The 22844-nt window shown below is 41.2% G+C and overlaps 1 protein-coding gene across 1 annotated transcript in view; it reads left to right on the top strand.

The window, feature by feature from the left end:
* Positions 1-22844, top strand: part of Clstn2 (calsyntenin 2) — a 337443-nt gene that overhangs the window by 147480 nt on the left and 167119 nt on the right. Inside the window, exon 2 of the mRNA XM_090323491.1 lies at positions 7281-7403. Coding sequence (XP_090179617.1) covers positions 7281-7403 — 123 coding nt within the window. The remainder of the gene's footprint in view (positions 1-7280; positions 7404-22844) is intronic.

The raw sequence follows: 22844 nt of genomic DNA, 5'->3' as shown, positions 1-22844 counted from the left end.
AGAACTGGTAATGAGAATGACCTACAGTATTTGGCCTTACAGTTTTGTTTATGACTGTATGGGGGGAGGAAAGGAAAAGAAGGTGGATTTTTGTTTTTGTTTTTTTGTTTTCTTTTCATACCCTTTACCTCTGCTACTCCTCACCATCCAAGGATGGAGCCAGAGGTGAGGAAATGCAGATAACAGTTCACATAATAAGAAGTGCAATTGGGCCTCCTAGGCTTTCTTTCTGAAGGGTTGAGAAGCAGGCAAGCATTTTTCAGTGAATATACTGCAAACTAGATAATTGCCATCCATCGCTTTGAATGGCTCGGAATCTCAGGCATGAAATGGAATTTGCAGTAAAAATGTATCACACACATTTACTGTCTTCTAGAACAAAGTTGATAGCATGAGCCTCAAAGGTTTTATTTATTTGTTTGCCAGTAGAAACAAAAATATGGTGATTCCATCTGAGATTGAGAAGAATTCACGTTGTCCTATCAAATGTTCTTACTCTATTTCAGTATTACATTTCAAAGACTCCTTGTAATATCTCTGCCTTCATAGGCAACAACAGCCAGGTGTTTAGTAAATATTGCTGGTAAGATGTTTGTTAGATAGGGTCAGTATCTATAACAAGTTAACCCATAAAGTTTACCTTCAGCCACACAGAATAGGAGGGCCTCATTAAGTCAGTTGAAGGACTTAGATAGATAAAATTGAAATATCTTAGAAGAAATTCTGCCTTAGGACTAGAGTATTAACTCTTGCCTGAGTTTTCAGCCTGTAAGCCTGCTCTACAGATTTCCGATTTGCTAGCCCTACATGATGCATTTTGCCCATTATACAGATGCATATATAATATGTGTATGTGATACATATTGTATCTACTCATAGGAATGAAGATATATAGATATGGACTGCTTCTCCTGAGGGTCCTGATGGCTCTTTAAGCAGCTTTGGTTTTGGCTCTTTTTTTTTCTCCTTGCATTTCACAGATCTCAGTCGGTTGGTGCCTTGACCTAGCCAACGTGAATTCAGGATGACCCACTGATCATCTGGTCAGGAATAGCATGACCACCTTGGATTTGCCTCTGAGCTCTTCCATCAAAGGGGCTGTGAGCTTACATATTGAAGCCTCTGTCCCCTCCTTCATGGTGCTGTGCCAATGCTGCCCTCTCATGGAGTGCTTGTGAGGGTTTAGTGTAGTTCTGACTATAAAACTTGGCACATAGTAGGCCCTCAGGAGTAGCAGAGCTCTCAATTAGCTATAGAATGGCAATTACAGAACAGACCTAGAAAACTACTTTCAGTAGCATAAATTCTAAAGTAAGTTAAGGGCTGGCTTTAGGAGTTAAAAGATGTTTAAAATGCAGTGAAGTATAAGATATTGAAGTAATAACAATCTTGGGGAATTATACATATAACAATTTAGGGCATACTTCAATCCAGTAATGTTGTTCAAGACATTTTGTATAGGAAAAAAATGAGCTGGCTGTAGCTACTGAATGGAGGCATTAAACCCTCACTGGCTTCCTCCACACACACCCCTCCCTTCCTGTCCTAAATGATCTTCACCAGTCTTCTTCATAGACTTAATCTGATTTCTTTCTGTCTCTAGGAGTTATCGATGTTCATCTGCATAATAAGCCTGTGGGTTCATGGATATTGTTTAGGGCTCACTGAGGCCTTGTAAGCTTTGACCTTGGCCTGTAGATGAGGAGGCCCATCTCACTGGGAACCCATGCAGTGCTATTCACTGTCACAATAGCAAAAATAAGCCTGGCAACTGGCCTCGTATATTTACTAGACTGCAGTTAGTTTCACTACGGCATATTGGAATCAGTAAAGCAGACTTTTATTCAGGGAACAGCTTCAGAGTTCTGAGGATGGCCAGAGGGATGGAGTTTAGGATAAAAGCAGGGAGACTCGAAAGGGTAAATCATCAGCATAAGGTTCTTCTGCTTATGGCAAGCATTAACACAATTTCTCAGAGATGGAAGCAGAGAGCCGAGATAGTCCCCTGAGAAGTACCTCTGTGACCCAGTTAAAGACACATTGGGTGGCAAAGCCTAATTTCTTTGTAAATGGAGCAGAAATATCACACGGGTGTTTCTTCTGCCTGAGTGCAAAGACACAGATACTTTCCACAGGCTGAAAACATCCTGGAGGAGAGACTAAACAAAGGCAAGAAACAGGAGTGATAATGCCAGGGCTCAGCCTCTAGGAAGGGGTGTGTTGAAACCGTGGTTCTTCTGAAGTTGTGTCTCAGTGGAGAAGAGCAGGAGCCAACTGGCCTCCATCTATTGGACACAAGAGGAAAAGTGTTTTGTTCAGGAAGCTTCTCAGGAGGGACTAAGAATCAACTATGGTTCTCGACTCCCCATTAAACCAGAATTGGGGAGTAACTTGTAAGCATACCAGTGACCCTGGGATGGGAACGTTCCCTGATAATCCAGCTTTGTACTGGTCTTGGTCCCTTTAAAACACTGTTCTCAGTCTGTGTGCCAGTGGCAGCTCTAGCCTGTAATCCTAGCTACTGAGGAGGCTGAGATGTGAAGATTGATGTTCAAAGACAGCCCAGGCAGGAAAGTCTCCAAGACTCGTATCTCTGATAAAGCACCAAAAAAAGCCAGAAGTAGAACTGTGTCTCAAGTAGTAGGGCAATAGTTTTGAGCAAAAAATAACAAAAGCTAAGGGACGGCTCTTGGACCCTAGGACCAGCAACAAACAAAAAAAATTTTTTTGAAAACTTTTTTTTTAGCTAAGCCTCATCATGTGTATTATCTCCAAGACATGCCAAGGGCTTTTACCATTGGGTCTTCCCTCATCCATGTTCCTCTATCTGGAGTGTTAGGGTCCGTGATCAAAGGAACGAGTCTGACACAAAAGCGGAATTTGGAAGTTAAGTTAAACAGAGTTTTATTCCGCGCCTAGCATCGAGAATCATACTGACTGGTCAGGGCCGCCTCTAAGATGTGAGTGAGAGAGCGACCCTGCCTAATCTTACAGGCTACTTTTATAGGCCCCCAGCCATGTGGTTGGCCATATACAGGTGGCCAATGGAATTCAGCATGATTGATTGATGGCTGGGGCAACCACTGACACCTTTGCTGTTTGAACTGACCTATCATTTTGGTGGGCTTCTGGCACACTGCTCTGATGACAAAGGAAGGGGAGGGAATTCCCTGGCAGGCCAAGGGGGGGGGGGGGTGGGGAGGAATTCTGGTAACTCCACCTGGTTTAGCTGCTCTTGTAATCTGAGCTGTTATCAGAGATTCTGCAGCGCCTGCCTCAGGTCAAGTCCTTTGTCATAAAGATGGGAAATGCCTAGAGTGGATGGATTTTGGGAAGTCAAGAAAGGGGTCCCTTCATGGAGCTCTCAGCATTCTTTATTCCTGCTTGGTTCTTAATGCTCATGACTTAGAAACCACCTCCTTCAGGATGAAAGCCTGGATTGCCTTGTTTCTGCTCATTGTCCACTGCCCCCACCTTTCCTCTCTTCCTCTTACATTCTAGTTGTCATGGCTCCCCCTCTAGTATAGCAATCCTTTGAGAATCCTTATTCTTTGTTCTTATTTCATGCTTCTCTTTCTTTTGGGGGGTGGGGGAGAGTCTGGTATAGGACTCAAACTCAGATTCACTATTTGATCCTTGAGACTCATTGGACTATCACTAGACCGTCACTGGCGGTACGCCTCCAACCACAAAAGGCTTTGATTATTCTTTCTTTTGTTTCTTTGTTTGAGCCAAGCTATTGGTGTATGGTTTGCCTATAGTAATATTCACTCTTTTAAGTGTATTGGTCAGTATGTTCAGACAGATGTAACACATAGAAATGTAGCTACCCCCAGGATCAAGATATAAAACAGCTCCCCATTATCCCAGATAGTTCTCTTGTCCCATTCACCATCAAATTCTGCCCAAGAAAGTCTTGACCAGTCCCATCCAACTTCTTCCATTTTATTTCATTGGCAACATTTTTGAGACTAATCTAATTTTCATGTGGTCCAGCTGCTGATCTCCTTTTATTGTTCAGTAGCTGTCTATGATCCCAACACACTGTGATTTATTTATACCCTCACTAGTTGATGGGCGTTTCATTTACAGGATGTCAGTATTCTGGATGTAGGGTCTGTGATGGTCAACATCTAAATCTTTTGGCACAGTTTATGTTTTCATTCCTCGTAGAATAGAATTGATAGTAGACAAAACTACTAAATGTTTTCCACAGTGACTGATTTGTTATGCACAGATCTGCCAGTGGCTTCATGGGAACTTGGCCTTACCAAGAACATTAGGCATTCAAAGTCAGTTCTGGCATGTTTCATTGTGACTTTAATGTACACACACACACACACACAGAGTAAGCATTCTGTGTTATGTATTTCCGTCAGTTATTTATTTGGTGGTCATATTAGTTCAACGTTGGCTATTTCCTTGGCAGATTATCTTCTTACAGAATTCTGAGTTATTTATGTATGTTGGTTATGTTTTGTGTTTTATGCTTTGTGTATAACGCCTGATAGGAAGTAGATAAGTTGTAAGAGACCTGGAAAGTCAGCCTGTGGGCCTTCACTCTTAAGAGAGTGTGCTTAACTTTAGGCAAAACCTGTCACTGCCCAGAGGTGGGGGGGTGGAGAACAGGGGTGAGTCTGAGTCACAATGGGGCAGAGATTTTGAGGCCAGCAATTGGACATCTAAGTGACAGGACAACCATGTGGATGACATCACATCTGCATTTAAAACTCTTAAGAGGCTTCCTGACTTACCCAGGACCTGCCAAAAATGGCTGGGCCTGGCCTAAAACCAAGAATGGTGCCTCTGGATCCAAGCAGAACAATGAATCTGAAATTCTAGATGAGCTCCTGGCCGAGTGCTCTGTATACATTTCTAATGAATAGGCCCCTAGGCTTAATTAAAGGGAAAAAAAGATTAATTGTTTCTCCCAACAGCTGCAAATTATTTACATTGCATTTGTGTTGATGGCTAATAAAAGAGCAAAGGAGTGTGGGGACAGCCCCTGGTGGCTGTAATTCTTCCAGAGTCCATAATGAAGTGCTGGTGTGAATGCCAAAGTGAGGGAACAGATGAGCCTGCTCCTCAGACTCACCTGTAGTGGACAGAGCTGGGTGATATTCCATCAGCAGAAATAGATCTCAGGAGTCAACACCTGAGGAGAGCTAGCATATATGTCCTGCCCAATTGGACTTCCTCTCAGCAGGGGTGAAAAGGACAAAAATGACCGTCTAGGTAGAGAGTATCGTCAGCCCTATTTTTTTTTTCCAGTCCTGGGACTTGAACTCAGGCCCTGAGCACTGTCCTTGGGCTTTTTCCTCAAGGCTAGCACTCTGCTACTTGAACCACAGCACCACTTCTGGCTTTTTATCTATGTATATGGTACCAAGGAATTGAACCCTGGTCTTTGTGCATGCTAGGCAAGCATTCTACCACTAAGCCAAACTCGTGGCCCTCATTGGCCCTATTCTTAAATTATCTTTTACAGGAGCCTCTGCCAGCAGTTACTCTCAATTCTATTACTGTTGCTTTGCTGTACCTACTGAAAATGATGTATATGTAAATTATATTACATATAAAATAGCATGTAATTTATAATACATAGATATAGATCGAAAGGAAGATAGTCTAATCACCCCTTGATTCTAGTCTTCTAAAATGATCTCAAGCAGTGATCTAACATGGCACTTTATGGTACCTGAGACCATAATAGTCTCAATTCTGGAAGCTGTTGCTTTGTCATGGTTATTGACGAAGTTGCAATATGCTATTTATAGCATAATGCATGTTATGTATCATAATGTAGATATATATGAGTGTGTATGCCTTTTGGATACCCTATCTTAACAAATTGAAATACTAGCTTCTGATTTCTCTACTTATTAATTACTGTGTAGCTGTCTTTGGGAACTCACACCTTAGGAAGGCTCTTTTCTCGTTGTTATGATCACACCTACCTCAAAAGTTGCTGTCAATGGTATTAGGTATGTGACCACATTTCTGAAACTGTGAAGCAGCGTGTAAGGGAGGGCTGACATCAGAACAATTTTGAGTTTCCAGGACTCACTCTAAGGTGTTATTTTAGGTTTTGTTTGTTTTATTGTGAGACTGGAGATCAAACCAGGACCTCACACGTGCTAGGCAAATGCTTTATCATTGAGCTACATCCTTGGTACTTGTTACTTCATTTTTAAAGCATCTACTTTTCACTCAGACTTCTGTGAAGCTATGTGAGGATTTAAAGGAAACCATGAAGCTCACTGTTGAGTAACCAGATTAACACTTTTTAATTTTTTATTATTATAAAAGTCATGTACAGAGGGATTAAAGTTACCTAACACAGGTCATGAGTATATTTCTTTTGGACAAAGTCACCCTTCCCTTACTTTCTCCCAGTATTTCCCTCCTGTGCCCACCCACAAGTTATAGTTTGTTTTCTACCTAATACCTAGTGAGTACCACTGCTGCATTTGTTCAACCCTTGTCCTTCCATTTCTATGCCCCCCTTACCCTCCCAAAGACAGATAAACTAACAATGCTAACAAGGCAAAAACAAAGCAAAACAACAAAAACCCTTTTGTTTCTATTTCCTGGGGTTTGTGTAGATACACATTATTTTATATGATTTGAGTCATATAGCATTGTGCCTTTGTGTTCCTCCTCTAAAAGTATCATCCTTTGATCTCACTGTGTGTGAATGCCTAGCTTCCTGAAAGATCACTCTTGATGCTCGTGTAGAGTTGTTTAATCCTCTAGGCATCATTAATACGTATGGGCAATTAATGCCTATGGGCAAAATTTAGTGTATACACCCACACATACACACACACACAATGTAGTAATAACTCTTAAATATGGATTCAGTTACGTTGTGGTCAGAAATTCCACTATGCATACACATAATCTGCAAATGTATTGATTAATAATGAACTGTGAAACATCTATTAATAGATACTAGCATTTGAAATTTTAAGTTTTAACATGCTTACTACTATCTCCCTACACTGGGCATTGTGAAGTAGAGATGATGGAATTTTGGTGAGGTAGAGGATCTGTGTTTTACAGACAATAAAACACGGTAGGTATTGATGCTGCCCCTTACCTTATGGCTGAGTTATTGGGGTGAGTTGCTGACCCTTTTTCTGGTTATAAAGTGGGCTATCATGCTGTGTGTCCTTCCTAGCCTGGTAATACCAGAGCCTGTGATTGATTGGGCAACATTATATGATGCTCACATTATGGATTTATACAATGACTTTCTGTTTTCCATTCTTTTCTAGTCAACAAACACAAGCCATGGATTGAGACGTCATACCATGGAGTTATAACTGAGAACAATGACACGGTCATTCTGGATCCGCCCTTGGTAGCCCTGGATAAAGATGCACCAGTTCCTTTTGCAGGTAAGAGGATGACTTAGCGTGAATGAATTCTGCTCCCTTTGAAGATGTGCTGTGAAACCTCTATCCGCAAAGCACAGGTAGGATTTGGAAAGGGGCCCCTGCCACCCTGTACGTGCCTAGAGCAGCCCGTGGTGTCAGCACTGTACACTTGGGATTTCTGGGGTCAACTCTGCAGCTGTGTAAGGCGGCTTTCTTCATGGGACCTCTAGTGCAGACCTTTATTTCTTCTTCTTATGAGAGGTGCTGACTTGCTGAAGTGACCCTTTACAATTCAATTAGTGAAGTTAGTGGGGAATTTTCCCCCTAGAGCGAGAATCTGCTGACATGATAAATGCATGATTTCCCCCGCCCACCATCCCTGTTACCCACATATTATAGATATGTATGTATTTGTGGCTTGTTATACTGGGAAAAGAAAGGGGAAAGAAGAAGGAATTAAGAAGTACTGGGCAACAGTAGGACAAAGTCCTGCCTTTTAGCTTAAATATGTATGTCTTGGCACAGGGGGAGGAGGGAGGATTCTAAGGAAAAGTACCTTTGCCCTCCCTTCATATTTAGTGGCGAAAGACTATCATCAAGACAACCACAACTTTTTCCCTTGACCTCCTGTAAGAGGTAGGCCCTGCAAGGCTGTTTAGGGACACTAACACAACATGTCCCACGTTTCCATGGATTTGGGCAAAGACAAGGTGACAGGCACTGTCAGAGGCACAAGGGATTGGACAAAGAATTTCTGAGGATGCTTGTGTCATAAGTAATATTGTTACCATTTTATAACTGTCAGGAGAAAGACAGGAAATTTAATGAAGGTTTTCAAGACTTCTAGAAGATTGCTTTATGATAGATGGGTGCCAGGCAGACGTTTTTCACCATGGCGAAGTCTATTTTTTCTGACAGTTTGTCTGCTACATGAGGAACTAGTTGGGCAAGGAAAAATTGGTTCTTTTGCACTTATAAAGTGATAAGCATGGTGAGGACCCTTTATCCATTATGGAGCATTATAGTCAGGAGTGATGGGGGTGGGTTGTTAAAGTCCATGCTAGGTAAAGATAAATCCAACAGTGTTCCTGCAGAACGTGAAGGAGATGTTCTCCACTCTTTTTTTTTGCCAGTCCTGGGCTTGAGCTCAGGGCCTGAGCACTGTCCTTGGACTTTCTCAAGGCTATAGCTCTACCATTTGAGCCTCAGCACCACTTCTGGCTTTTTTCTATGTATGTGGTATCGAGGATTCGAACCCAGGTCTTCACACATGCTAGGCAAGCACTTTAACCACTAGGCCAAACTCCCAGCCCTGTTCTCCACTCTTGGAAGGAGGTGTTATCTTTGCTTCCTGGAGGATGGTAACCACTCACTGGAGCTTGCCTAGTGCTTTGAGTCGGGCATTTCCATAACTCTTCCAGTCATCCCACTTTGGAGAGGAAATCCTAGGCATCTTTCCCCATAACATGAAGTAGCTTCCCCAAACCTTCTCAGCCAGTCTTTAACATAGCTAGTACAGTGTTGGGATGAACCAGCACTTCTTAGGGACACATAGAAATGATCATTTTTAATCAAATATGATGAACAAAGTTTGGGCCAGGGAAATGCTTACATGGCAGGCACTGTGTACTTTTTTTTTTTTTAATAGACTTGATATTTAGAAAGTAAGCGATTCGGCATAAGATTCCGTGATTCTAATCAATCTTGATGAGTCAGATCTCAATAAAAAGGTAAATCATGGCTATACTCATTTTATGTTTTTGAGACAGAGTCTCTCTGTATAGCCACGACTGGCCTCCTGGGATCCTCCTGACTCAGCATATCTTTATAGACAGGGCACCTGCCAGCCACACCTGGCTGGGTTTCCCTCTTTTTAAATTTTATTGGTTGTACAAAATAATGTGTTTCGTTCTAACATATTGGGTGTATAAATATATTTCAGTCATGTTTCCCTCCTCAGCCTCCTATCCTCTAACTTTGTCTCCCTTCCCAGCGGTGCCCTTCCTTCCACATAGTCATCCTTTTACTTACTTTACTTAAAAAAAAAAAGTCTAGATTCTGTATAAGGAAGGAAACATGTAATAGTTGGACATCAGAGTCTGGTTGATTTGTCTTCATTGTGATAATTTCCATTTTTCTGCACACGACATAATTTCATTCTTCTTTATGGCTAAATAATAACACCACTGTGTATATGCATTTTATTTATCCATTCATGTTTCGAGGTGCACCTAGGTTGAGTCTATAACTTGACTATTGTGAATAGTAGTACAATAAATATGAGTGTTCAGATATCTCTAACAATAGAGATATTGTTGACTCTGGATTCTTCAAGTATGTGCCCAGGGTTGGTATTGCAAGGATCTAAACAAGAGTATTATTTTAGTTGTTTAAAGAACCTGCATATTCATTTCCAGTGGTTTCACTGATTTGCATTCCTGCTAGTAGTGTATAAGGAATCCACATACACCCTGCCCAATGCTTATTGTATTTATTGGCCATTTGCATTTATTCATCTGAACAAACACAATTTACAGCATTTGCCCTTTTTTTGTTGGTCATAGAGCTTGAACTCGGCCTGGGCATTGTCCCTGAGCTCTTCAGCTCAAGCTACCACCCTACCCTTGAGCCAAGCTCCAATTCCCACTTTCTAGAGGTTAATTGTGCCTGGGCTGGCTTTGAACTTCGATCCTCAGATCTCAGCCTCCTGAGTAGCTAGGATTACAGGCATGAGCCACTGCACCTGGCTTAGTATTTGCCCTTTTGATTAGATTTTTTTTTGTTCTTAATTATTTTGCATTCTTTATATTCTTTATTTTTATTGTTATGTATAGAGTGGTTACAGTTACATTTGTCAGGTAGTAGGTGCATTACTTCTCACACATTGAAATCCCTTCTCATGTTTGAATTCTTTATATTCTCTATATAGATGCTAATCCCATTCAGAAGACTAGCTGGCAAAGGTTTCCTCCCTGTGTGGAGTGGGGCTATTTCTTCATGCTGACAATTGTTTCCTCAGCCGTGCAGAAGCTTTTCAAGCTTACACTTGATGCAATCCCATTTGTCAACTCCTGTTGTTATTTCCCAAGCTATGGAAGACTTATTCAGACAGTTGTTTCTCGGGCCTGTATCCTAAAGTCTATTCCCTCTTTTTCTATTAAAGTTTCAGACTTTACGTGTCTTACATGAAGGTGTTTGATCCATTTTTTTTTTTTTTGGTGCCAGTCCTGGGCCTGAGCACTGTCCTTGGACTTTCTCAAGGCTAGTGCTCTACCACTTGAGCCTCAGCACCGCTTACGGCTTTTTTTCTATGTATGTGGTACCGAGGAATTGATCCCAGCTCTTCGTGCATGCTAGGCAAGCACTCTACCACTAGGCCAAACTCCCGGCCCCGTTTGATCCATTTTAATTGATTTCTGTGCAGAATGAGAAATAGGAGATCTCAGTTCAGTCTTCTACATGTGCATGGAGAGTTCTCATATCACATTGGTTGGTGAGGCTATCATCTTTCTCAATATTCTTTTTGCACCTTTGTCTATAATCTCAGGGCCATAGCTGTGTTGGGTTGATTTCCCTCTTTAGATCAAGCATGCGCTCCTCCCTTTCTCAGTTCTTGCTCTCACAAATGGGTTCAGAGGCCTTTCCTGAGAGCATGACCTCCTCGTTCAACTTTCCGTCAAAAGCTTGACCTTGCTCTCAAGACATCACAGAGTAATGACGCAGGAACCGGAAGTAAACAAGTGCCATTAAGCCATCTCAGGGTGGCGAAGCAAATGACACTTTATGAGATAAGGTATATGCCTGACTATTCATTATATCTAGCCCTGTTGCAGCTTCTGTTCTCCTCCATTAGTGAGCAGGAAAACCAGTGCCTGTAGTAAAGTTAGCTACAAGCTCTGCAATGTATAGACCTGCAAAGAGAGAGAGAGAGAGAGAGAGAGAGAGAGAGAGAGAGAGAGAGAGAGAGAGAGAGAGAGAGAATATATATATAGCAAATCTAATATTTGACAGTTTGTATTTATAAAAGATTATCTGATTTACATGGTAGGGCTGAGAAACAATTTTGAGTTTTCACCCTGAGATTTACCAAAGGCTTTCCTAGGTCGTGAACCCCATCAAGTGCTTTTTAAACTTGAATTTGTGTTCTAACCCATAGATATGTCCACAGTTGTTCAGACAGGTTTTGAAACCAAGATTTGCTTTCATGCCAAGCCCCAAGTAGTTATTTCTAACTAAAGACAATTTCTATGCTCCACCTGTTATTTGCAGCTGCCTTAAAAAAAATCGAGCTTAATGCATCAAAACATAATCTGCTGAGCTCTTAAGAGTTTAAAAAAAAAGATTCTTCTTAGAATGGCCAAAACTATTTTTCTCAGTGTTATTTATGATCTGCTCTCAGACAGGACATAGGCACTAGCCATCCATCCATGCTGTGGGCGTTTATTTTAAAACATTTATCTTAAAAAGAAAAAACTGGAGATTTATTTCAGATCCCTATCATTCTCATAAAATTGAAAAATTCATATCTACCAGCTCCATCACTTCTCCAAGTCAACTGAAGCTTTTAGTCTTCCCTTATCAACTGCATGTACATCATGGGTCACTTTCCCAGCCTTTTCCCCAAGTCTTTATTTCCAAGTTAGTCCATGAAGTGAGCTACAAGCACTGTGGAAGATTATTCTCTCTGTACCATTTTTGCTAGGTCTTATTTCTCTTCTCTTTCCTATCCTTTTACAATAAAAAAAATGTTATACATAGATTCTGCTAAAATATCATTTAAAACCATGCAATCTCGTGGCATTTATCTAGGTAAAAATCATTAGCAGGGAAACCAGTGACTTATGCTTATAATCCTAGCTACTCAGGAGGCTGAGATCCGAGGATCACAGTTGGAAGCTAGCTTAGACAGACAAATCTGAGAGATATTTATCTCCAGTTAAATAACAAAAGACCAATAATGAAGATGTGGCACAAATGATGAGGAGGCCAGCCTTGAGCAGAAAAAAAGCTAATAAAGAAAATGAGGCCCTGAAAGACTTAAAGAGAGTTTTCTCTGAAGAAGAAATAATAATGGCCTATAGACACATGAAGAAATGCTCGACATCTCTGGTCATAAAAGAAATGCAAATCAAAACAACTTTTTCCACCTCACTCCAGTTAGAATGGCCAGAATCAAGAAACCTAATAACAACAGATGCTTTAGGGGATATGGCCAGGAGGGATCACTACTACACTGTTGGTGGGAGTGCAAACTCGTTCAACCACTATGGAAAGCAGTATGGCAGTTCCTCAAAAGACTAAACATAGAGCTCCCCTATGACCCAGCAATTCCACTACTTGGCGTTTACCCAATCGTCCAGAAACAGAACATACTAAATCCACTAGCACAATGATGTTCATTGCAGCACTATTTATCATAGCAAAGATATGGAACCAACCCAGATGTCCCTCAGTTGATGAGTGGATCAACAAGATGTGGTATTTATACACAATGGAATTCTATGCTGCTGTCAGAAAGAACGGCATTGCCCCATTTGTAAGGAAATGGAAAGACTTAGAAAAAATCATATTAAGTGACGTAAGCCAGATTCAAAGGAACTTAGGCTCAATGGTTTCCCTCATTTGTCATAATCAGTAGAAACCTTGGGTTCTCCTAGCAGAGATTTACAATAGAACAAAATCTAGATACATAAGGCCATATAGTATGAAGCTAATTGAAAGGACCTCCAGGATATAGAAACAAAAGCTATATAATGAATGATTGTTGTCCTTAATGTACTATGTTATCTCTCATCTCTTTTGCTGTCCCTTGGTTATCTCATATTGTCACAATATTTCACCTTGTTATCTGATATATTTTATTTTTTTATTATTTTTTATTGTAATTAGTAAAAGGGTTACATGATATTTGCCAGATAGAAGGTGCATTAATTCACATACACTGATACCCTTTTACATGTCTTGGTACCCGTTTCCCTCCCCCCCCCACACCCCCCACCCGTCTTGGTTTTCCCCCCTTCCCTATCAAATTTCAAATATCCAAATACAAATAAATTCAATATATCAGATAACAAAGTGAGATACTATACCAATATGAGATAACCAAGGGACAGCAAAGGAGATGAGAGACAACATAGCACATTAAGGACAACAATCATTCATTATATGGCTTTTGTTTCACTATCTGATATATTTTATATATGCTTAATTGGTTATTTGAAATTGGATAGAGAAGGGGGGAAATCAAGATGAACAGGGGCGGGGAGGGAAATTGGGACCATGACATGAGAAAAGGTGTCAATGTTTGTGAAGTAATGCACCTTCTATCTGGTGAATATAATGTAACCCTTTTATTAATTACAATAAAAATATATGGAAGAAAAAAAAAGAAAATGAGGCCCTGAATTCAAGCCCCAGTACAGGCACAGTGAAGCTGAAAGAAGAAAGAAGGAATAGAGGGACAGAGGGAGGAAGGAAGGAAGGAAGATAAAATAAAAATTGATTATTGATTATACAAAACAATAAAGCTTAGAAAAAAGCATAAAGTATAATTTTCTTTCCAGTCTTAACATTTTACTATATTTCCTTCATTTTCTACACTATTTTCAGTCAGTTTTCTACAGTATTTCCCCCCCAAAATTGGAATCATACTTCCTATTTAATATTAATTTTCTGTGTTGGGTTGACTTAATGTAATCTGATTAAATTCTGTGAATAATACAAGTAACAAATTAAATTGATTAATATTGAAGTAATAACTGTAGGATTTTACTAGTTATTCTCCTAGATATGTTGGTAAGTGTTTTTCTGCTTGGCAAAAGAGAATGGAATATTTGCTAAGACACAATTTTTCTGTTTCCAACTCTTTTTAATTATGAGCTCAGGTCTATATTTCAGATTCTATTTCTTTGTATGTGTTTTTATAACTGGACCTAATTGGTTAGACAGTCTCGGGTTCCTGAAATGGATTAAACTACTTTCCAGAAAAGCTGCATGCATTTGCCATTCCATTCACACTTTTGAGTGAGCCCCCAAATGGCTCACTAGAAGTGACCTAGTGATCGTATGGTGGGATGGCTGATTAGAGTCACCTTACTACCATCATCTGTAAAATGGTAAAACTTTCCAGGATGTTATCTGGATGAAATTCTACCAATATCTGTGAGGCACAATTTAATTATTCTATAAATGCTTCACAAATTTTCTCTGGCCCCTCATATCAAGGAGGTGACACCTTATTCACTGAGACTGAGCAACTGACACTGAACTGGGCAGAGATGGGCACTGAACTCCTCTCCTTCTAAAGGTCTCTATCACATTGCTTTTGGATTTCTGAGTCTCTTCTTAAATTCTTGAGAAGCAAAATCACACTAAAGCTTCAGTCTCAACCCAGAATCTGAGCTCTGTAGACTTGACCTTCTTAGTGAATCAGATACAGACAAATCCTTGAGCAATAATGGAAATCCTCTCCACCGCATGGGGAAAAAATGATAATGAAAGGAAGCTGGGCTTATTAATTTCTACATATGCCCTACTGAGGCCTGTTAGGACACTGCAGAGACTTTTTAAATTTGAAGGGAATTAGATTACCTTTCACAGATAACAGAAGTGCTCATTTGTCTATATTGGGCCAGTCTGGACTTGACTTTGGTAGGGACAAGGCTACTGAGAATGATCGGGCATAATTGGCAGGCTTCTCAGGCTGGGTGAGACTCTGAAGGCTGCCCTGCAAATTGCCTGGGACATGATTTAGGCTGGTTTGATTGGGTTGGTTACAGTGTTGGTTTTCAGCAGGACTGCTCTTTCCTCCCCGCTTTACTTTGGTTGTCTTCCTGATGTGCTAAGCATCTCCCTGCGGGCCTACTTCTATTACTCAGGGCCCTTGTTCTTACTTGGGGTTCTAAAAGAATCCTATTAATAAAGACCAACCAGGGTTACTATAAGGGTATAAGCACAGTATCTTTGTTTCCTTTTTCTCTTTTTTTTTTTCCAGTCCTGGGGCTTGAACCCAGGACCTGGGCACTGTCCTTGGGTTTTCTCAAGGCTAGCACTCTACCACTTGAGCCACAGCACCACTTCGGCTTTTTCTGTGTATGTGGTATTGGAAAATCGAACCCAGGGTTTTGTACATACTAGGCAAGCACTCTTCCACTAGGCTACATTCCTGGACCCAGCAGAGTGTCTTATGTCGGGGAAAAAAAGGCAGAAGTTGTAAATAGTCACAGGCTTTTTTTTTTTTAAATTTTCAATATTTTTATTTGGTGCCAGTACTGGAGCTTGAATTCAGGCCTTAGTTCTGTCCCTTAGCTTTTTTTTATTCAAGCCTCCATTTCTACCTTGAGCTATGCTTTCTTATCTGCCATTTAGGTGGTTAATTGGAGATAAGAGTCTCCTGGACTTTCTTGCCAAGGCTAGCTTTGAACTGTAATCCTCAGATCTCTGCCTCCTGAGTAGCTAGGATAATAGACTAGAGCCATTGATGCCTGACCAACATTTTTTAAATGAACATTTAAAATTATCCGTTGGAATTGATATATGTTGTATATTTTGATCATATAAAATATATGAAATCTATAGATACTAATGTGTAATGGTTAAATATAGCTGATTAGCAGATCCATTGCTTTTACATAGTTTGTTGAGAACATAATATTCACTCTCCTTAAATTTTTTGTTTTGTTTTTTTGTTGGTTGTGGGGCTTGAACTGAGGGCTCAGGCACTCTCCCTGAGCTTTTGTGCCCAAGGCTAGCATATTACCACTTTGAGCTACAGCTCCACATCTGGTTTTCTGGTGGTTAATTGGAAATAAGAGGCTCGCAGACTTTCCTGCTGGGCTAGCTTTGAACCATAATTCTCAGTTCTCAGCCACTTAAGTAGCTAGAATTATAGACATGAACTACCAGTTCCCAGCTTCCTTAACATTTTTTAGGAATAAAACAGCATAATTAACTAAAGTCAACTTGGATATTGTTCTTCCTATCTACCTATAATTTTGGATCATCTGGTCAATATCTCCTCACTTGAGCCTCTTGCAACCACAGCTATGTTCTCTGTTTCCCTAAGATCAACCTGTTTAGATTTCCATAGATGAGTGAGATCATACAGTGTTTGTCTTTCTGTACCTGGATGAATTTACTTACTGCATAATCGTGATATTACATTTAGGCTCTTATAACCTGTATAGTCTCAGAGAGCTTATTAAACCCCTCTAAGGGAGGAATTTAGAGGGTACTGTAACCAGAAGGCCTACTCCCAGGACTAATACATGGATTAAATAAGATATTAATGCAGAATGCCAGAAGATGTCCAATAAAGCATAGTTCCAATAGTCAGAGCAGTGATAATAATGAGTCATCATTGCAATTGTAATTCTTGTTGTTATTATCCATGAGCCACAAGTGTTTGCTTTCTTTTAGGTTGATTATAATAGTGTGATTATAATATGTGGGGGTGGTGGTGGTGGTGGTGATGACGATGATGATGCTAAAAACAAAGAAAACAAATCTGGAGTTTGTTCTAATGCTTGTTGTAGTCACTAGAACCACCAGGCCCTGCTGCCTTGATCACTTGGTTAGGCAAGTACAGAAGGGATAGCTGGTTAAGTAAAAGGTGAGAGTAGTTTGAAAATTGTGTGTATCTTTATAGTAAGATATCCATTAGTTGGGACTACACTTCATTATATTCTACCTGTAATTTACCCTTGTGGAAGACTCAGTTTTTTTCCGTATGTTTTCAGACTATTGCAAACAATTCCCCCTTTTATTGCGCACACACACACACACACACACACACACACACACACACACACACACACACACAGAGTGTATCTACCACAGTGCATAGACAAAATGGCATCCAGTCTTCAACTTGTGAAAAAGGGAAGTCAGCTGTGATGATCCTGTTTTGCAAACAGGATATTACATTTTGTAACCTTTTCAAATTTGCCTAATGTGTATAAACTTGTCTGGTCACTTCATCAAGACCTCCATCTCCAGGTTTTGCTGCATTCTCCTTCCCCTGCCAGTTGTCCAGTTTCCTCCCATTGCCCAGAGGACATACACATAATACGCAGAGATAACATTGCCACCACTTGTGCAAGGTTCCCCATCCTTTAAGTTCTAGTCTCATTTTTCTGATTATGTCAAGGAGAAAGCCTGGGAGGTTTTTTCCTACCTCTCAACTATTTGCTAATCTCTCTTTTTGACAAAGTAGCAGGAAAGTTTATCACAGAGCCCTCTCCATGCAGTATTGAAGTTGAATCTTAATGCTTGGTTGTATTTTTTATTTAGGTCACTCTTTATTGGAAGCTGGTATTCATTTTATTCTTTGTAAATTTGTTCGAGTTTTAGAAATTCTATTATAAAGACAAAAGTCAGATGACAGGTATCTGTGCGTGAGCTCTATGGGTGACACAGTGCATATAGCCATACCTGGAGTAATCTCCCTTAGTACCCTCAGCACCACAAGCCAAGGACTGGCTGTCTTCAGCACAGTGCTTGTAACAGCAGAGCCACCCTTCCAGCCTCATAGTAGATATACCTTTGCATCAAAGCTGGTTTGTTTGAGGTCATTCAAGAGCACCTACCAGCAGTGGCCCCTCCAGTCATGGGCCTCAGCCAGAAGCAAAGCTTTAGCTTTCCTTGTAGAGAATTGTTTCCAGACTTGTCTTGACATCCATCAAGGCTACTTCTTCAGACCTCTTAGTGCTGAGATCTAGAAAATGTCAAGAAAATGTGGGCTAGTATCTATTCATCTGAATACGTGTGAAAATCCCTTTTTTAAAAAAGGGATAAGAATAAAGTAAAACCCATTCATTTCTCCTAAATCTTTGATCAACTTCTTTCCATTCATATATAAATACATGTTTTAAAATCAATTAGGGGACATAGTACTTATGGTTCTGGGTCTTTTCCTTTTCAATGTCCATAGGCATTTTCTAAACTGAAAAACACACCAAAATAACTATACACCACCATTCCCCCTATTTGCAGATACTTAGGTCATTTTTAGTAGTTTTCCATTTAAAAGTAACAGTGAATTCTTCCATAGTCAATTATGTGACCAATTTTTAAAATTTTGTTAGTAAGTACTTCTATAAAAAAAAGTTCCAGAAGTCAAGGTATGAGTACTATACATCTAGATCAATGTCTCCCCTTCCATCATTTCTCTTCCCCTCCCCCCCGCCATGTTCTCCCACCCTTTCCCTCAAGTTATATTAAACGAGCATGGTAGTCAGATTTTATCTTGCAGTTTGATTCATAGATAGCAAGTAAAAACAGGCATGTCTTATTTTTTCAGTGATAGATTGACAGTATGTCCACAAATGTTTTACTGGTGTGATTGGGATTGCCCATTTTCATGATCGCTGGTGGGATTCTGATTAGACAGGAGAAGAGGACCTTGAATTCCCACCCCTGTCTGAGCATGCAGGGGTGTTCTCAGTCTCCACATCCTCAGTCAGTAACTCCTCAATGGCAGAGTGACCCTCACTACCAGACCTGGCTCCCATCTTAGAGTTGCTAGTTGCAGGAACCAATGACTTCAACATTCCAAGAGTGAAACAGAAGCTGCTTTGAAGCAGCTGAGGGGGAAGCCTAATAATTACCTAATAATAATAGCCACTAAGCCAGAAGACCTGATTAGGGTGATCCACGGAGAAGGTGAGAATAGAAGGTCCAATTGCAGTCTCCCAGGAGAAGCAGGGTCTTTGTAATTAGGCTGCTCCTGTGGGGCTGGGCCTGCAGGATGGCTGTGTTAAACCTGCTGGGGAAGGCAAGCCAGGGTGCATCCATCGCTGTGAAATTAAAAGTACTCATTTGGCTCTGTTCCTTCCTTCTCTCTCTCCTGCCAGGTTGGTGGCATTCAGCCTTGGCAGTGATTGATAAGGGATTTGATGGAGGTGAGTTTGGGGGACTTCGTAGGACCCTATCCACGAGAGAAAATACCACGTTTACTCCAGTCATTCATCTTCATGATTCTTACAACTTTTTCAGCTCTGAGGGTGTCATTTCCACCAGGGTGGTCTAGACCCACCCATCTATCCGTGAGCCTCTGAATCAAGAGTGCAAAGCCCTTGACTTGATGAAAAGACAGAGCAGTAGCACCAGTCATATAATGGCACATTTGTTCTGGCATGGAGCTCTCCACGCCTGTACTAGGGTGCCCGCATTCTTTGTATGTTTGGTGTCTTTTTCCTGAGTCTTTCTTTCAGTTAGCAAATCCTTCCAAATCTTTCCTCTCGTGAAATTATCCTCTGTCCTTTTCCATCAATAATTTGCTTCCACAGTGCGTCCTTGAAGCAGCCAGTCTGCCGTAGCCTCTATCACTTGTGTGTGTGTGTGTGTGTGTGTGTGTGTGTGTGTGTGTGTGTGTGTGTGTTTCTGTTTTGCATCATCTCATATGTCTTTATTATGTGACAACTCTACCTTGGTGAGTTTTGAATAGCCTGGAAGATTCCACTCTTCTCCTCTCCATGATAAGCCTGTCCTTGGCCGAGACCTCTCTTTGAGGATGTGGCTGGAGCAGATTAGCTGGCAGCTGTGTTGGACCTGTGCAGTGAGCTGAGGCAGGCTCCAAGATAGGAAGAGTAAAGAGCAAAGCAGACAACGCTTTCCCTCAGGGGTTGCATAGAAGGAGGAGCTCAGAGAACAGGCGAAGGAAAAGTAGAATAGGTAGGAATCAGTCCAGGAGAAAGGTGATAACAAAGGTTCCAGGCAAACACAGCCGGGCTGGGCTCCATGGTCTGGAATGCTGATAGGATGTGAGAGAAGGAACTGGCAGGCACTTCCATACAGGTTCCCTAGCCACCCTGACCCAGAGATCTTAAATGCTTGCAGTGAAACAGTGCCCCAAGCCAAATCATTTTTACAAGATTACCAGTGGCTATCTTCAGGACTAATCTCTGTTAATAAGGTTAACGAATGAGATGTACTCTCATGGTTTGCCTGGAACAGAGATGGCTTTCCTGGGAGATACATGACTTTCTGTGCTACATCTAGGAAGGTCCTGGTAGACTAGCGGGAGTTGATCCTACCTAACAGAAGAGATGGAAAAGCCCCGGGGTAAAAAAGGCTTGAGCACTGGCACTGGAAAATTGCTTGGGAGAAGCCTTTGAATGTAGAGATTTCCAGTTTTCTGGGACCCTGAGTTAATGACAGCCCTAGACTCAAACAAGATGAAAATGAGCAGTGAAGTGAGAAATAACAGTAAGATTGCTGCCAGCCCTGCACAACTGCACAGTGGACGCAGGTGCTCCTTCTCACAGATGGACCCTGCCCTACTCTACAGCGCTCCACTTGGCAAAGACAGACGGATTTCAGCACCAGCTCATCCCCTCAGTCCTGTATCCTTGCCTAAAAAACAACTTGCACAAAGCAGCAATAAAAATTAGCTAGATATGAGTGTTACATTAGTATAAGATACTCTTACAATCACCATGTCATTTAAATTTTTAAAGCAGTCCTCTGAAGCAGGCATTATCATTATCTCTGTTTTCTAGAAGGAGAAACTGATTATAAAGTTTGGCCCAAAACACAACTAGTAAGGAAGTAATTCTAACCCAGATGTCTCATTTAAGTATGCAACAGCCATACCCAAATATTGGAACAGATCTGTCATTTTTTTTTTTTTGCCAGTCCTGGGCTTGAGCTCAGGGCCTGAGCACTGTCCTTGGACTTTCTCAAGGCTAGAGCTCTACCACTTGAGCCTCAGCACCACTTCCGGCTTTTTTCTATGTATGTGGTACCAAGGAATCGAACCCGGGTCTTCATGCATGCTAGGCAAGCACTTTAACCACTAGGCCAAACTCCCGGCCCCGAGATCTGTCATTTTGGAACAGGTTAGACCTCAGCCATCCATTCCCTCTAGTTAGGCTGCAAGTTGATCGAACAGTGCTGTTCTCCTGAGTCAGGCTCAGGGAACACCCATTGGTGGTCAGTGCATTGGATGTCAGCAAAGGTGGGATAAGGTATCCTTGGCTGGATTGACACTGTTCTCTTGCAGGTTTTCTTCTAGCAGGTAACTTGAGCATGTTCTAGTCATGATTGTGGAGAAGCAGAAAGTTCAGAGATACAGAATCAATTTTTCAAGCAGCTTAGACAACATTCATTCTATCTTGCTAGCCTGAAGCAAGCCCTATGGCCTCCCTCAGAGTGAAGTGGGTCTATGAAGGGCATAGAAGGGATAGCATTAGAATCATCAAGCCCACCTATAAGCAACAATCATTCTTGTCCCTTCCTCATGCAAAACATGATCATGGCCACCCAGAACCATGGTGGTAACTAGTAATGGCATCTAGCTTGGAGCCCAAGGACTGAGTCAGAGACTTGTGAAATGAAGTATTAGCGTCCTACCCATTACTGACAGGGGCTGGGGGGAGACATCCCAGTAAATATGCATACCAGAGGAAAACAGGAGCTTCACCAGCCATTTGCAATCCTGATAACCTGCTGGAAAAAAAAACTGGTCCTTCTGAGGGTGATTCTGCTCCTCAGTGGAACTCCTCATCCATTGTTCTGTATTATTCCCTGTGAGCTAGTTCTCTCTCGCCATCATTTGGCTATGCCCTACCTCAAGTCTAGTGGGCTCAACTTGAGTTGCCCTGATTCTCTTGCAGTCCACAATCTAGGACTCCATCTCTGGGAGAAGCTGTTAGATTCATTTGTCTCCATATCAATGTCAGAATCTCTGTAGCTTCTATGAAAGATAATAGGATAAAGCCTTAGACACCAAAGTCAAGTGTCTCATAAGTCAGGAAAATATAATATTTTTTATTCTGTTAGAGAAACAATATAGAGGATAGAGGATAAAGGTAACTCCAAACTGGAATATCAACAACTCTGTATCTATCTGTAACTGATGGACAACTATGACACCCAATATGTTGATGGTATTTTTTTTCAATCATTTCCTTCTCCTGTTGGCCAAATTCCAATCCGTATGACCCAGCCCCTCTGCCCAACTGTGAATGGACCTGATTCTTCATGGCCAAAAAATAGGGAGAACCTAGTATTTACTGCCTAGATTGAAAAGACTAAAGATGACTGGCTTCCTCTGTGAATACTGAGGTAACAGATGAGGCTGCTGTGAGCACTTGGTTACGAGAGGAGAGGGAAGCAAGGTCAGAGCTTATGTGAGCCATGAAAGAAAAGATTGCCTTTGTTCCTCAATGGCCCTGCTAACAGGATTGGCAAGGCTTCAGGGGAATCTCCACGTGAGAGGATGCCTCTTCCTGGACCTTGGGTACCACGTTCAAGGTGTTGTCACAGAAAAGACTTTTAGTACACATTGAAGGAAAGATAGAATGTTAGTAGAACAGAAAGAAAGAGGTACAGGGACGGTTCTAACATCACGTGAAGAAGAGGGTAGAGGGTAAGTACTGTCCTTATTCTGGATACCTGGCACATTTGATCGTTCTTGTTGACATTACCAATAGGCCCAGAGCTCGCAACTCTGATCATTTT

This window comes from Megascapheus bottae, chromosome 32, assembly GCF_031878675.1.
Source record: "Megascapheus bottae isolate mThoBot1 chromosome 32, mThoBot2.hap1, whole genome shotgun sequence".
Taxonomy (NCBI): Eukaryota; Metazoa; Chordata; class Mammalia; order Rodentia; family Geomyidae; genus Megascapheus; species Megascapheus bottae.
Note: the sequence above shows the minus strand (reverse complement) of the source record. Positions and strands in the feature narration are given on the sequence as shown.